The 17,310-nt window shown below is 42.8% G+C and overlaps 1 protein-coding gene across 1 annotated transcript in view; it reads left to right on the top strand.

The window, feature by feature from the left end:
- The first annotated feature begins 343 nt into the window (after window positions 1–343).
- The window catches only part of LOC119456479 (amyloid-beta-like protein), a 32,925-nt gene continuing 15,958 nt past the window's right edge, over window positions 344–17,310 (top strand). Inside the window, exons 1-4 of the mRNA XM_037718291.1 lie at window positions 344–687; window positions 9,771–9,968; window positions 12,048–12,429; window positions 16,317–16,525. Of these exons, the coding sequence (XP_037574219.1) occupies window positions 574–687; window positions 9,771–9,968; window positions 12,048–12,429; window positions 16,317–16,525 (903 nt within the window). The 5' untranslated portion in view covers window positions 344–573. The remainder of the gene's footprint in view (window positions 688–9,770; window positions 9,969–12,047; window positions 12,430–16,316; window positions 16,526–17,310) is intronic.

Here is a 17,310-nt window from a genome sequence, read left to right on the forward strand (position 1 = left end):
ACGGTTGTAAGACAAGGAATGCAAGAATACAAGAAATACCCGCACATGGAAGCTAGCCTTGTACCGCACAGGACAAACACAGCTTGAAAGCCTAAGTCACCGATTTGGAAAGCTTGAAGGCGAAAACTAGCAGTCAGAACGCCTGCTTGGGCTGCCTTCCCTGAGCGCAAAAGCGGACAGTCGCGTTCAAATAGTCAAAAAGCCAGTGGAGAGCAGCGAGGATCAGTGGCCGCCGCCAAAACAAGCACGGGCGCTTGCTCAGACCGGACAGTCCGCTTGCGCGTCACCGCCGGCGCGTCGACCGATGACTGCGACAGGGTCGTCCCTGGAAGCAAGTAGTGTAGCGGCAGCTACAGTGGTGTGGTGCGGCGCCGAAATCGCGGCGGCGGGGCCTTTTCCCTACTTGGCCAAAACGCGCGTGCGCGTGGGCCGTCGGCGGCGAGCAGCAAGGCCGCGTACAGCGCAGCAGCGCAGCAGTCGACCCGGTGCGGGCCAATCACGGGGCTGCTCGCTGCATTCGGGCGCCGCTCGCCTTCGCCCCCCCTCAAGCGCAGGCGACCCAGCCAGGCCGGAATGGCGGACACAGCGCCGGCGGCTGCGATGCTTGGACTCAAGATGGGCGCTGCCCTATTCTTCTGGATTGCTCTCGGTCTGCTGTGCTGCAGTCGAGCCGACGGCTACGCCGAGGTAGGCCCCGCACATCTTATCGACTCCAGATAAACCATATCGTTCCGATACCATTGTGCGCCGAGTGCGTTCACCGCGACATGCCTGACGCACGCACCACCGACAGGCGAGAGGCTTCGCGCACAGGCGGCGCGCCGTGTTTCGGATCTCTTGCAGCGACAGGCCCGTGTTCGGGCTAACAGCGAGCCCTGTTTCAGCTGCGGGGCGGCCGTTCTAAAGCGCGATGCCCGTTGGTGGGGCAATCCGTGACGGCACTTCCCGAGCAGTGCGGCTCCGCGTCGCAGGTGGTCCCCGCTCGATAACGTCGTCGCCAGGGCGGGGCGGCCGCCGACCGATCGCTTCTGCTGCTTCGCCGTGTGGTCTGTGTGCCGCTCGACTCAAAGGTCCTAGGTTCTGGCTAAGGCTTTAGTCGCCTTTTTCTGTCGCCGACCTTGATTGGGTGGTTGCAGCTGCAGGTGCTTCGGAGCTTACGCGTTTACTGGCAACTTGCCCTCCCTCTTTTCTATTTTTCTCTCTCTTTGGTGCCGTTTCGCTTCATTATTGTTGTGCACCGATAAGCAGCGGTGCGGCATGCTCACAAGCTTTACAAACAAACCGGAGTAACGCCTGAGGATTCTGGCGGAATCTCGCAATAGGAAGTATTAGTGACCGAGTTTCGCTGTTGAACACCGTTTGTCAGTCGAGAAAGACAGGGGTTCCATCGAAACGCCAAGTTAGGACTAGTTTAGAACCACACTCCGTGTAGTGCTCCGTTCAAGTGCTCCCCAGCGTCATAAATCAAAGCGTCACATGCTGATTACAGGGAGGCTGAAAGTGGGCAGTACGATTGCCCTGCTTAACAATGTATTATCATATCCATTATGTGTCGCCCTACAGTGGGCGTTAGAACTCGCGTTGCTCACTTAAGAAACACCCTCGCTGTGCTTTCCTGCAATGTTCAGAGGTGGAGCCATAAAACTAACTTGTTTGGCACTGTGGTATACTTGTGGTAAGGGATGCTTTGGCACACTTCAAATGAAAGTGAATGTACTGATTCAAGCAGAAATCGAGAGACTGTAGAAGTGGGCATTTCCAATAAAGAGATTTATTTGCTTGTCACCAACAGGAAGCCAGCCCAAGAAGAATACGTCACATTGAAAACATAAATGTTACTACAATGTAACTTGGAGAAAATTGGTATGCTGACACCCTTTAATGACCCTTTAATGACTGTTTTAATAACCCCTTAATGGACTGTTTCTTATGTAGCCATTTTTTTATTGGTACCCTTGTGTGCAAGGTGTATTGATCCGTAAAGTGTGAACAAGTTTCATTAGTTACTGTAAATATACAAACTATATATTTTGACACTGTACAAAGAAAACTTTTTAACTGGTGCCTTCAAAACAGCCTGGCAACATCCCATACATCGTACCATATAATAATTTTTAAGTGAATGCAGGAAAAAATGCCCTGCAAAAAACGTTTGGCCTGCCTTAACATAGTTTTACGTTACTCTTGAATAGTGCTATGAAAAAAAAAATTTTTTTATGAAGTATCATCGCAGTGCTTAGTTACCGTTGACAGTTGATCCTACTCATTTGGATCATGTTGGTCCTACTCATTTTTCGTATGGCACATTTTTATCTCATCATAATTTCTAATAAGTACCTTTACATACTGAAGTTTTAGTCAGTGCAAATAAAAGCTACTGATTGTAAAATATTAAGGATTCAAAAGAAGCAGCAAATATAGCAGCATTTCTTGAAGATCTCGTGCTATAATGGGGTAAATGCAGGGTACGCACAAGATACTTCACAATTGCAGTTGTAGGACGCATCATGTGATGGCTCGTAGCCATCCATTAGCTTCCAAGTTGTTGGTATTCAAATGAAATTGTTCAAAGACAAGCCTGACTCTTTGTTGAACTTGGGCTGTGTCCAAGATGAAATTTTTAAAGATTAATAATAATAATATTTATTTACACATAACAGGATAAGTGTGGACGGCATGTGAGGCTGTGCAGAAAGGAGAAAAACCTGTGTGCCTGGCAGCACACTGGCCACAGTAAAAGATTGCATGATTATCCCATCTGTGCAGCTACTCGGTGCTGTCATTCAAGTGTAGTGTTGCTGTTTACATTAGCAGCACCCGGCGTCTAACAACTGTCTCATATTAAACTTAAAAGGGGTTCTGACAGTAACACAATACCCTTACCTAGGGTGTTGTGTCTGTCATAAGCTAAAAACTGAAAATTTCACCCTAATTGCTTTGAATCGGGGTAATTGGTACATAGAGCAGCTATGGTGAAGCTAGCAGTATGCCAGAAAAAAGCAAATTTTTCAGCTGAATCTGTCCAATCTAAAAAAAAAAAAAAGCGTATTTTGCTAGTTTTGTCGGCGTGAGCCTGGCTGGGTGGTTGAAATATCACGAAACACACAATCCAGTCAAATCTAACAGTACTCGCCGTGGTGGAGTAGTGGCTATGGTGTTGCGATACTAAGCCCGAGGACGTGGAATCGAATTCCAGCCACGGCAGCCGCATTGAAATGCAAGAACACCCGTGTACCGTGCATTGGGTGCACGTTAAAGAACCTTAGGTGGCCAAAATGAATCCCGAGTCCATCACTACAGTGTGCCTCATAATCAAATCGTGGTTTTGGCATGTAACACCCCAGAATATAATTTTACTTTTTTTTTTTTTTATCTGATAGTGCATCCCACTCAATTTACAGCTTACTGGTGGTAGCGGTGGAACATTATGGACTGGCATAGTAACTTTGCAAGCTATAAGCCACCATTTTTTTCCCCTTGCACTTGAACTTCCAGTGATAGACTGCCAGGGAGTTTTCATAAAAACGGTCAAGAAAACGTTAGTAAAATCAGGGTGTTTGAAAGCGACAATTTAATGGTCACCCTGATGGTCCTTCGTTTATTTCATTCAACAGCTATGATAGCCATTTTGACTTACTGTATTTAGTAAAACCTTCATGTTCTTGATCACTAACTTAGCTGCAGAATTTTGAAATAATATTTTGTAGAGTATTAAGGTAGCTTTGATGCCAGAGTATTTGAGAAAAAGTTTAATAAAAGTGCCCCCCCCCCCATTTTTTTTACAGGTGTAATCGCAAAGAATGTACTTTTTTTTTCCTCCTTTCAATAGAATTTTGATACTCATTATTTACTCAACTCTTAACCTTAACATTAGTTATTCAATGCTGATTGCTTTATTTGTAGAAATGACTTGTTCAGAGAAAGGGTAGGTGTTATGTTACATAGTCAGTATGCAGTCATTTCCTCTGTCCCTTTTCGTTCCAAGTTTCATTGTAACACACCTTTCTATACATGAGATCCGGTCAGGGTCTAGTCACATTTTATTGTCAAAGACATTCATACGCATAAAAGCTTCTTCTTTTCAATTCAGTAATAAGTAATTGGCCAACATGCAGGTATTGTGGAGGTTGTGGGTTCGGACCCCACCGACGGCAAGTTTTTTTGTCCCCTTTTATTTCCCTTTAGCTTATCATTTCTACACTTCATTTAAAAAAGTACAAACAAGTTCCCCTATGCTTTCTTTGGTTTCATATGGTTGCGATTAACAAAAATCGGCCCCTTGATTTCGTCTTGTTCATATGTCGACAGACCATGATTGCTTGGAATATTTTTTTTTTCTTTCATGATAAATTCTCTTATGCCTATGAAAGCCACTTTCCTTGTTACTGAGTCTATAATATAATTTATATAATTTGTGGTCATGATTGAGCTCTGTTTGCTTTCTCCAAAAATGTAAAGTCCGAGTAGCTTATTGTATACTTTTGTGGCATACTGCATTAAAGTACTGTTTTCTTGCCTATGCAAACTTTTTGCATGGGCTATTTCATAATTGCAGTAACACTAATTGTATGCCTTAATTACTGTAGATAAAACTAAGAATGAATGAATATAAATTTGGATTGTCAAAGCAACTATAGTACAGAATCCCTGCCCTCGGAACCCATCTTGAGAGAGCATTTGCAAGTTTCTTTTTTTTTGTTATTTCTTTATGTGTGTGTGTATATATATATATATATATATATATATATATAACTTTTATTACATTTTAAAGACATGAAGCTCTGAAGAGTATAGATGTGAACTCCTGCTAAGATTTGATAATTTTAAGTTCTCATGAGACTGAAGAAAACCTGAAAAGCACCAGTGTTGCAAGATGGCATAACAATTCATTGACCACGGCAAGGCGTGCGCATGTCTGCTACTTTGTACTGCGGTGTAAAATTAGTAGATGCTAAATATATCCAGAAAGGCAACAAATATAACCAAACTTGTGGCTTCTTCGACCATTTCAACTCATTTAGGTACGTTATTGTACCGTTTAACATCATATAATTTTGCGTCGGCCTCATTTTTTTACAAGTAAAATTAAGATGACAATACAGTTCTGTAGTTAAAAGTGAGAACTGAATTTATTTAGAATTACGTTATCTTTTAGTTCACAGCTCTTTTTGAAAGATGGGCTAGTTAGCCCTCAACAATGTTTCATTGCAAAATATTAAGACTGATGGTCATTTGAGACTAATGGTCATTGTGGGTAGTACATAGCCATTTTTGTGGCTTATTACAGGGCAAGTGAAAATGCCATTCTTAAGAGATGTTTATCCCCAATTTATTGTAAAGAAGTTAAACAAGTGCATGATATTTCCAAGTGAATTTGCCTTGTGGCATTATGGCCTTTGTGGCTTCTATTTTTGTACCTCTCCTTATGCACATTTTTAATCTTGCTTTGCGTACGACCATGTTTCCTTCTTGTTGGAATAATGCAATAGTTGTGCCCATTCATAAAAGTGGCAGCGTAAGCAACATGAAAAATTATCGCCCAATGTCCCTCTTGTCTCCGTTTGCAAAAGTGTTTGAAATAGCCATGCTTACTCATCTGTCATTTTTCTTAAAGCATAAGATTAGTATATGCCAACATGGCTTTGTTCAAGGCAGGTCTGTGGTTTCTTTTCTTGATGCTGTGGGACCCGCTGTTGCTAATCGGAAATAGTTAGACACAGTATACTTTGACCTGTCAAAAGCATTTGATGTTGTTTCTCATGACCTTCTTATCCATAAACTTTTGAGTTACGGTGTTAGTACCAGCCTGTGCACGCTCATTAAAGGCTATGTGTCCACTCATTTAAATTATGTTCGCATTGGTGCTCAATACTCTTTGCCTTATGAATCAACTTCCGGTGTTCCGCAAGGGTCTATCTTAGGCCCATTATTTTTCAATATCTTTGTGAATAATCTTAAAGAATGTTTGCATCATTCGCATCTCCTTTTGTTCGCTGATGATATTAAGCTTTACCGTGAAAATCAGCGCAGGATTGTAAATTATTACAGGAAGATGGGAATTTTGTCGCGGAGTGGTGTGCTTCTAACTTTTTGCGTATTAACCCAACTAAGACACTTGTTATTTCCTTTAGTCGCAAAATGACCACTTTATCATACGAATACTCACTTGATAACATTCCTTTGAAAAGAGCGAGTTGTACGTGCGACTCAAGAATATTGGTTGACTCCCAACTAACTTTCGAACAACATGTTTCAAGCATTGTTAATGCATTCTACAGAAAATTAGGTCTCATTTTAAGAATGACAAAAAAGTTTACGAATGTCAACTGTGTTGTTCTCTTGTGTTCTTCTTTTGTCCGCACCAAGCTAGAGTGTAGTTCTGTTGTATGGAACTCTATTTGACCATTGTGGCTAAAATTGAATGTGTTCAGTGACGTTTCATTCGTATCCAGTACGATCAATTTCTGGGAAACCGTGTACTTTTCGCCTATGAGCGTGTACTACACATGTTTAATATTACACCCCTAGAAATAAGGCAAGAATATCTTGATTACTTATTCTTGTATAAGCTAATTCATAACTACTTCTCCTGTCTGCGGTTACTGTCGGCTGTAACGTTCTGCGTGCCTCACCCAAACTTGCGTAATGCCAGCATTTCCTATTTAAACTCCTCTTGCACCTCCAACGCTATAACACGTCTTGTGACACTACCACGGAGTAAGATAAACAGGAGCACCGACTCCGCCGCCGCGCAACGCATCCGCTCGGGACAAACCGTGCAACGCAAATTATACATCGCGTAGCGCCATCTGTCAAGGCAGGTGGAAAACACTCAACAGCTTGCTTCCATGTGCGCATGCGCTGAGTGGCGGAGACCGGCGGCGACGGCAACGCAGAACGGGCAGCGCGGCACCCGCAGAGCGTGTCGTCTGCTACAAACGTGGACCCTCGGCCGTCTCATTTTGACAGCAATCAAACACAAAAAATATGTGCGCACAAATAATAAAAGCGCAAATAAACACGTGGTAGCGCTTTTATGCACGCATACGAAACATTTTTAGATGTCTTTAGAGAAAACAGACGATAAGTGATGCTGTACAAAAAGACACAACAGAAGTACTTGTTTTTCACTCCTCAAAGTCTGCGTGGAAGCGAAGGTGCGAAGTTTTCGTCTTCCTCGCTTTGTTTACCATGTCTGCAGTATGTTTATTCATGCCTGACGGAACAAGGTATCTTGATACTTGCGCGTGAAGCGACTGAGCAACAGGACAGTGTTTTGTTCCCGGCTGTAAATCTGGTTATGGCAAAGGACGCGAGAAGTTTTCGCACTTCGCTTCGCAATCTTCTACTGCACCAGTGGCGTCAAAAATTTCCTGAAATAAGCGAGCGCCTAAATCAATGGACAAAATATGTGCGCGACACTTCGAGAAGCAGCTTATTTTTGATAGTTACTTCCGCAAAGACAAAGGCGATGTCCTACTAGATGTAAAGAAAGTGCCTCGACTTCGAAGCAGAGCCGTTCCTTCAATTTGTTTAGGGAAGCCTGGCGTAGCTCAATGATGCTGAGTGCCAGGAGGAACCAGAAGACGCCAATGCGGAAGGATGAGAGGAGCTCAATTTAAATTTTTCTACCACTACACACAGTGCAGGTGCCTTTTCTTGTCCAGAGACATGCCGTAATGTAGAGAGAGAGAAAGGGAAAGAAAGACAAGGAGGTTAGCTAGCGTAAATACCGGCTGGCTACCCTGTAAATTCTCAGCCTTGCCTTCGAGATGATTCCCCCAGTTATGCGGACACATAATCAGAGCTTCTCTTGTGAAATAATGAGCAGGAAACACTGGCAGGAATTCCTAATTAATATGTTTAATGAGAATGTGGCGATTCTGCTCACAAGAGAACCGCGCGACACGACAAGCACCGCGAGAAACAAAGAAGCAAGCGAAGCATCTTAGCACTTGATGCGTGCTCAGATAAAAAAAGAGTGATAAACGTCAGCTTTTCCATAAAAACTTCTTTTCGTTGTCGTCTGTCATTGTAGTTGTCGTTGTCGTCTGTCATTGTAGGTCTTGAGACCACCCGAACTGCCGTTATATCGCGTTACCATTTGCTATAGCTTTTCTTTGCGTCTTAGTTTCCGTAATTTGTTTATTTTTCGTTCCTGTGCCTTGTAAAGTTCCATGTAGGCCACCTTACAAATGCCCTGCATTTCGCCTGTATAAAATAAATTAAATAAAATGATACATGACTTGTTTCTCCTGCTAACGTCACTCCGTGAACCGCAAGAGCTATGTGCGCTACAGGCATCAGGGCGTGTGCGGAGCAGCTGACAAGCAGGTGCCGCGAGAGACTCCCCGCGCCTTTGCTCCTCTCCGCTGCAGAGTTTTTCTTCATTCGTAGCGCCGTCTGGCGAACACGCTGTGAAGCAAGAGCCGGCGTTGCAGAATGTGTCCCTTCCAGACGAGCGGAGTCAGCGCTCCTGTCTTATCTTACTCCGTGGACACTACACAATAGCTTACGTTTTGATGTTGATATTTTCAGCTCTTGTATTTGCTCATTATCTGATTTCTGTCATTGACTTAATTCAATTTTGTTGTTGCATTTTACCACTGTTCTTTCAGGTTTTCTGTTTTTTTTTTTTCTGTTCTTTGTATAACACAGGTGCACTAATATTAAGGCGTAGAGCTGTTCGTGGGCACTTTCAGAAATAAATGAAATGAAATGATACCTTATCTAACTCTTTCTTTAAATTAGTTTGTACCTTGCTCTAGCAGAGCATGTAGTTTTATAATTGACTGAGGATATGTGCTTTTTCTTTAACTGTTGGCTTTATGTTGAATTTTATCATGCATGCAGCACCTCATAACAAGCGATTTAAGAATGTTTAGCTGCTCTTGAAAAATTGGCCAGCGGGATTTTTTTGCTAAGATCTTCTTACAAACTTGCACCATTTCTTAGCCATACTAATCTAAATTGAATAATTCTAACCTCATTCTAGGCTTTAGCGTTCCAGTCCCTTAAGCAGTACAAATTTTTCAAGTACTGGAGACACCTCCTTAGATAAAACATCTATTGGGATAAAACCATTGAATTGCACGTACTCTTGCAAACTATTGTCAACATTTGGTTGATGGAGGGGGCTCACTGATTTGTAGAGAAAATTGCACTTTAAGACTGAATGTTTCTTAGTTCTTGTGCCCAAACCTTGGTAGTAATGAAACATCATTGTGGGATGTCCTGAGGTTTTCTAGGATTTGGGTCCTTTCGCAGGAAGACTGCAGAAGATGTCAAGTTAAATTTCGCATCTCAATTTTGTGTTTACCATGTTTAAGTTACCATGTCAGAGTTGACCAAGTCTAGCTAGACTTGTAAATTCTCAATTAATTATTGAACTTTGTCATAGTGAATGCACAAGTCACAGCATATGTGTCTCATTAGTATGCACTTTTATTAAGCAGAATAGTACTCTGCACAAGAGCATAAAAACTACCATGCTGCACATTGGTGTGCTCTTCCAGAAGAGTATAGAATGGCAGGAGGCTAAATACACTGAATCACAACTGCAGCTTCCGCTTTCCTGTAACCAGGCCAATCTGATTCTGAAATGTCTACTGAAAAATAAAGACAGTGGCATGGTAGGAGCATTTGAAGAGAACTTGAACAACTGCATTGTTATCAAGTTCAATTGTGACATACCTATATCAGTCCGAGTTGCACTTTTGGTAGTGCACTGCTGTTCTCTAAGCAGGTGTTCATTGCATGTCTCTTGTCAGGCGTCAGCATCAGCTGCAGCATCTGGTTCAAGTGTGGAGCCGGATGTGGGCCACTTTCAGCCAATGGTGGCGCTGCTGTGTGGCCACGGGCGGCTCAGCAATCAGTACCTGAGTGAAAATCAGCGCTGGGTTTCGGATCCTGACCCTAAAGCGGTCTGCACCCGAGAAAAGCTCAGCATCCTCGAGTACTGCCGAAAGGTGGGTGAGCTGATATTACGAGGAATGGCTTATGGTCTGACGGCTCTGATGAGACAAGGAATGGGTGATTTCCAGCAATGGGAACCATTTAGGTCTTGAAAGAAGAAATAATCTAAAGAAGGCTCTGCATTGGCGGTGCCATGGCTCAGTCATGTTAGCAAAACAGATCAGGAAGGCATCATACTTTTATTAAGTGTTGTACTACATATCTTAGCACTGTGACAAAAGTTCGTCGTGGGATTTGAGAATACAATGTTCCACTGTTGCAACATCATGTCATGCTATAATGCTGAAGGCCGCACTTTTGGTGCACTGCAATGTCGCTGCTCATTGTTTGACCAGTGGAATACGCAGCTTGCAAACCTAAACTTGCAGAAAAGGTCAAATTTGTTCAGTTGAATTGAATTTACATCATCAAAGGGCATGTTTAGTTATGTCTACTCAAAAACACTTGACTAGATGATGGCCACTTGAAACATGGGTGAAACATGTGTTAGAGTGTGTTCTGGACACCATCTGTGGTGCTGATGCCCATCTGCAGGTTCTGTTCAGTAGGTGATAGATAAGAAAAACAGGTGAGTTAAATACGAGACTCATGGCCATAAATAACCTAAGTTGGCTATTAATCTGGAAGCTTGTTGATATACCTTACTGCTTTTATGTTGGTTGATTTCACTTGGAGAAGGGCCCCTGAATAAAACTCTGTGCCACCGCAAAGGCCACTTATCTCTGGCATAGTCTTCTGGGCTTGGTCATCTGGATGCATGTCCAATTGTTTTCATTTTCACAATTTATTTCTGCATTGCATTCACAGTATACAATGCTGCATTAATACACAAAATGCTGAGAAAGGCTTGACCAGGTCTGTACCCTGTTGTGCACAATATTCGCTATGAAAAAAAGCTTGTATGAAAAATCATGTCTACATGTCAGCATGCCATACTGTATTACAAAAACTCCGGTTTGGTACCCATCAAGAAATAAATTTCACAGTATGTTCTTACAACTGTGGCACTGACAAATTTTTATCTCAGTACACCTCAGCAGTATATGTATTAGCATTAAGAAAAATGTAGACAAGTCGTTTGAATCAAGAAAAAGAAATTAACAAAATACGAAATGCTATTAATGTGAATGAAAATATACATTGATAATGTACTTGAACTGGTTAATGCACTTGATAGCACAATAATATTTAATGACTGGTGTGCATGATGTAAACTATGGATCATCATTGCATCTTTTTTAATAAAAGTAGTTACTTCTATTGGGGCACTTGAGGTTTCTTTATGGAGTACGGTCAACTATGGAAGTTTACAGACTGCAGGATCTGAGAAAACATCGAATATCTAAGCATTTTGTGAGCATGGCCACTAAAACCATACAACTTTATGTTGTGTTGTTCACATATACAACTATAGTACAGGCTGCAAATATGAATACCAGGCTTTGTTACAATGTTGCGGTGACATTCGGGCTTTTCTCAAATCCTTCGGTTTGCAAACTTGCAGTTGATTGTCATGTTATTATCCTCAGCAACTTGTATCATGTAATCAGTGTGTTAATTTGTGAAGGTTAAAGGCTAACTGCAACTAAATTTTGGCCACTCAAGAAGCCTAATTTCAGATAGCCTAGATAAAAAGCAGCTCTTGTGAAATATTGTTTTGTCTGAAATACAAGTAGATGCATCATGAAAAGGATCAGAGAAGTAGACGTTTCTGATACCAAAACTGGACAAAAGAAAAAAATAACGCTTGCTAGAAATGACATATGTAATACTGCTCGCCGGAAGTGACACGGCTTGGAACACGCATCTCCTTATCTTGACCAGCACCGCCAGCGGCGCGGTAAAAAATCTTGGAGGGCGACTTGCTCCGACTTAACGTCATTATACGCCAGTCACCGAGTGTACACGTCTGCTTAGGTGACATTGAAAGGCAGATAACAATAAGACTAGCCAATTAGCAGCCCTGCAGATTGTCAAGATTGCTTCAGTACTGTGTACTACTCATTTGTTACCAATTTAGCCAAAATGAAATTTCGTTGCCAGTTGGCTTAAACTAAAATATAACCTCTCAGGTGTACCCCAAGCGTGACATCCGCAACATAGTGGAGTCGAGCCGCTACTACCGCCTTGACGGCTGGTGCAAGGCTGGCCAGCGCTGCTCCACTGGTGAGGGCAGTGTGCACTGGGTGAAGCCCTACAGGTGCCTCGAAGGTGACTTCCAGAGTGATGCCCTGCTGGTGCCCGAGCACTGCCTCTTCGACCACATACACAACCAGAGTGTGTGCCAGAGCTTTGACGAGTGGAACCGCACGGCGGCGCAGAGCTGCCGCGGACGTGCCATGCGCCTGCGCAGCTTCGCCATGCTGCTGCCCTGTGGCGTCGACATCTTCTCCGGAGTCGAGTTTGTCTGCTGCCCGCCTGCCTCATCACCATCGTCCGACAGGGACTCGCAAGGTGTGTGTGCGCTCCACTGTGTCACTGCTGTTTCACAATGTTTAAAAAAATCAGGTAAACTGAGGTGCTCAATATTGAGCAACAACTTTGTGAAGCAGACAGACAGTGAAGCCAAGGGAAGTATAGGGGAAGTGAATTACTTTATTATTGTAGTTTTTATTGAACCGTAGAACTATAGATAAGGGTTACACTTGCGATACATTTCACACTCTTGTTAAGGATTAGAACTAAATTCTACAGTTTTACATGCCAAAACTGTGATTTGATTATGGGACATGGTGTGGTTGGGGGCTCCAAATTAATTTTGACCACATGAGCTTCTTTGAAGCAGACCCAATCACAGGCGTAGTTGCATTTCACCCTTATCGAAATGGCTGTCGCGGCCGAGATTTGATCCCGCGACTGCGTGCTCAGCAGCTGTACGCGACAGCCACTAAACCTTACTCTTATTAAGTATAACGAAAAATGAAAGTGACACAAAAGCAAACTTTTGCCACTGGTGGGAGGCAAACCCACAACCTCTATGTGACAAAGCCTGTGGCTTACTGTAATTGAGATACAGCTTCTACTGTCCCTCTGTCTACTTTCTTGGGCATTTGTGTACAGTTGAGGGAGAAATCTTGGGGGCTACAGATGCAACATTGAGAGGGGGGGGGGGGGAGGTATTTTTCACAGCCTGGCATGCACACTGAAACCAAGAGGTCAAGAGGCATGTTCAAGCGTGTTCAAGCGATACAATGCGCTTTCACAATTCTACATTGGATGGCTGTTCTGTAAGAAATCTTGAATTATTGATGGTGCCATGATCTTTAAGCGTTTGCGCCCAAGGGCTCATATTTTATAACCTTGGCTTGAAAGTGTTCACTGAAGTGTGCAATTTTGTATTTAAAATCCAAGAACTGTGAAAAAAATTTTTTTCTGTAGTGGTACATTGAGGGAACATTGAAAAAGACATCAAAAAGAAAAGTAAATAAAATGTATAAGTAGAATGTGAGTTTTATTGCATTTTGTTTGGCCAGCAGCCAAGAAAGATTGTTGTTGCTATTTTCACTCAGTCTTGCACATAATTTTTTTTTAATGCACTTAAAATTGGGTTTGAATTTTTTTTGTTTTCTGTTCTCTATTGTACAGCCTGATACACATACCATATTTTTGCGCATATAACCCGCACCCCTAACTTTAAACTCCACGAAAAAGAAAAAAAATAACCTCACATATAACCCGCACGCTTATCCGAAAAAATGAGGACTAGGAAGTTACAACTACGCGCAGCCATCATTTCGTTTTCAAAACAAATTTATTTCAAAATGACCGCCGCAACGTTGTCATCGCTGTCGTCCGATTTACTGCTGCCATCCGAGTCTTCGTCGCCGCTCTCAAAGACTTAATCGTCTTCGGAACTATCTCGCAGCAACTCTGTTGCCAATTTCTTCAGCAGCGGCTATGATCTTCAGTTTCTCTTTCACTGTGAAAGACTGCCGCCGAGACACATTCATGATGCCTAAGGCTTGCCAACTGTGCAAACTGGGCGTACAAGAAATAGCACCTGACTCGTGCAAAAAGCATGCGAAAAGCACAGAACACCCATACCGAAAAGCATTTTTCTTCCTCCATGCCGAAAAGCGTCTAACCAGACAATGAATGTGAATCGGGCAATAACCTGTGTTGGCCTCTTATTGGCTTAACACACGTCGATGTCGATAGGCATGCGGACAATGTGGACCCGTAGGCCGCACGTTGCCGTGAAGCCGACCCCCACCCCCTCCCTTCGCGAATATTCGCAGATAACCCGCACCCCCACTTTTTAAGCACTTTTTTTCAATTTTTGGTGCAGGTTATATGCGAGAAAATACGGTACAGTGAACTCTCAATATAATATAATTATAAACGAATATAACTAACTTGGATGGCCAAGCTTCATTTTAATGAGCCAACCTACGGCTATCACGAAACCGAAAGTACAAGGTCCAATGCAAAATAGGATATAGTGGACCGAATATTTGCTCACTCACAGTTCAAAACATGTTTCTCAAGAGGATGGCATTCCGGAGTGGTATTGCCAACTCATGTGAATCTAGTAAAATCTCACAAAGTAATAGTATCGCCTACCAATGTGCGCAGCATTTCATTGCGTGAATTGCATGATGTGGTGCTTGTAGTGATTGCTTTGTATTGCTTACCATTGAATGCATCTAGCACGATGCTCATCATCACTATGCATCTTCAATAGTCAGCGACTGCAATTACGCCTTTTTTTTTTTCAAATAAATTAACGCTTGCAGGTGAGTTAGCGTTCACATGTTGTGGTGCCGCGCAGTGTTTGCGTACACTTGATCGGTCGTACGGGCATGAGTCTTGCTGGGCTCCGGCTTGTAATTATCAGAGCCGTTATCTCGGGGATCAGCCGCAAGGCACTGAGTGGCCGATCTCAGCGATAATGGCGGTGTGGCAGCTTGCAAGTCATGTCGGACAACATGCTTTTATCCATCTTTTATCCATTAAATGGGCCCTGCAACACCTTTTATGAAAGGTATAGCAAGATATCATCTTGAATATTTCGCAATTTGGTGTTTTTGAATGTGCTTAGTATAACAGAGTTGTCGGCCATGAAATGATGTTGCTGCCTCACGTTCATGGCCTTCCTGTCCTTTTTGTCATTTCGACTTCACTTAAAAGCTCTGTTGCTGCACCCAAGTGGTTCTCAAACCATAGTAACTAATCATTAGTAATGTCATTATGTGCCACTAAATGTCAATACCACCCCATCAGTAACCTGATTGCTTTACTTCTGGTTCTTCCTGAGGCACTGCTTAGTCGTAACATTAAAAGGAATCCAGCCAATCATATGGCTATCATGTCAGTAGGCATTATAAGGGTTCTCAAGAGTTGAAACTAAGAATGTAGGATTTTTCGAACAAAAGTACAGTCTTCCTACTGCAAGTCCTGAAATAATATAATTGACTTCCATTGATTCGATCCTGACGGGACCGACGAAATTGATCGAGTGATCCGGCATGATGAATTAAACAAGATGGAAGAAAAAAATTCCAAAACACACTGCAGATTTACAGTATTTTCCCCCGAGTCTAAAACGCCCTCAAATCAAATGCATGCTCACTTTCTGTGTGTTCAAAGTAGAAATGTAACGCCACCAAAATTTTTAGAATGGTAGTCAATTTCCTAAACTCAGCTTCGCGGTAATGCAGCAGTGTTAAGCAGTAAAACGTACGAACGTCGCAAAGGTGGTTTGGTTTCGTATCCGATTGCACCTTGCAGACAATTTTCGGCCTAATTTCCTTGGGAAAAGAAAAGGCGGCTGTTGAGTCACTGAAATACTGTAATTGGACATTGTGAGTTACCGTTTGCTGGAAAATATTCCTAGGGCAGGCCAAAAATAGGCGTTTTCGACTGTCCCTTAAGCTCTGCCGAGATAGATGCCACCAAAAGGATCGGTATTGGGTTCACCATAGGGGTCAGGTGCTTGCGTGCTGACTGGTCAAGTTCAAGTTATCTGGCAAATTTAGAATCGAAATTTTGAAGTTTGGCCCATAGAAATGCATAGGTGCCGGCCGAGAGCTTCGGTAGGTATCGAGTTAAATGAAGTAAAATTAACAGAAGTCTACTTTATTAGGCTCAAATCTTCATAACAGTATTTTATAGCAACCAAGAATGCCTTGTTCAAAAAGTGTTACCCTTAAGGACACACAGTTAAAGCCGACAAGGTGAACAGCAAGCAAGGAGAAATGGACGGAAACCAAATCCAAAATCAATCTTGAGTTCGAAAGCTCAGTACCAGTCTGCATTGCTCTTTAAAAAAGTTGTCATAATATACCCAGTATATTATACCTATATACAGTATAATATACCCATAATATACTGTGTTGCAGGCAAGGACACTTCTAGTGAGGATGACTACGATGACGACTACAGTGACGAGGATGACGACGACGATGAAACCACGACCACTTCAACCACTACGACCACGACAACCACTGAGGGACCAGTGGAGCAATACCTTAGCCGTTATGACAGCCGACACGAGCATGCAGCATTCCGTGCGGCACAACACAGCCTCCAGGAGAGCCACCGGGCACAGGTCAGCGGCCCAGCTCTAACACAGTTTGGCCTTGTGTGTGCTTTGTCAGCTAGGCTCTTTAACAATACCAGATGCATTAGCAGTGACCGTCTTTAGTTGTTAAATTAAGGGATGTGAGCCAGAGTGATAACTTTTGCTCATAAAGATTCGCAGCAGTAGAGGGCACTAGAGATCGGGATGTTTTACTAAACATTGTTAACCTTTTAAAAGGGACCGGCAAATATTGCAAACACTTTCAAGTCCCCTGAGTAGCACTTGAACTGCATCCACTGTCGCTAAATGTTGGGCCTGCATTGACCCCCCATGTAGTGCTCTATTTTGCAGCAGTTGGATGTTAACCCTTTGAGGGTCGAATTTTTTTGCCAAATGCGACCCCCCAGGGTCGATTTTTTTTTACTGCTGATTTAAATTCTTCGAAAGAATCTATTTCGAAAAAATATGGTCGTAATTTTTTTAAAGTGACAGTAAAGTGAGGAAAAAATCGTTTGTGTTGTAAAATACACATTGTCTATTCGTGAATAAGAAGATAAGCGCACTGAAAAATGGTTGTGTGCACGTCCGGAAACCGAAACAAGTGAGAAGCCTTCGTCTTATCGCCAACAAGGGGCTATAGAGCTTTTGTGGTCTCCAAAAAAGGAACCGCAAGAACGGCAGCATCGTTTGTGTATATACGCGGCTGCCTGGGAACAGGTGTAATCGCGCCGCGGTGGGCGATAAACGATTGAGTAACAAGCGGTCACCCTTTAAGAGATTTGAAACCAGATAGCCATCAGTTTAGTGCAACA

This window comes from Dermacentor silvarum, chromosome 6, assembly GCF_013339745.2.
Source record: "Dermacentor silvarum isolate Dsil-2018 chromosome 6, BIME_Dsil_1.4, whole genome shotgun sequence".
Taxonomy (NCBI): Eukaryota; Metazoa; Arthropoda; class Arachnida; order Ixodida; family Ixodidae; genus Dermacentor; species Dermacentor silvarum.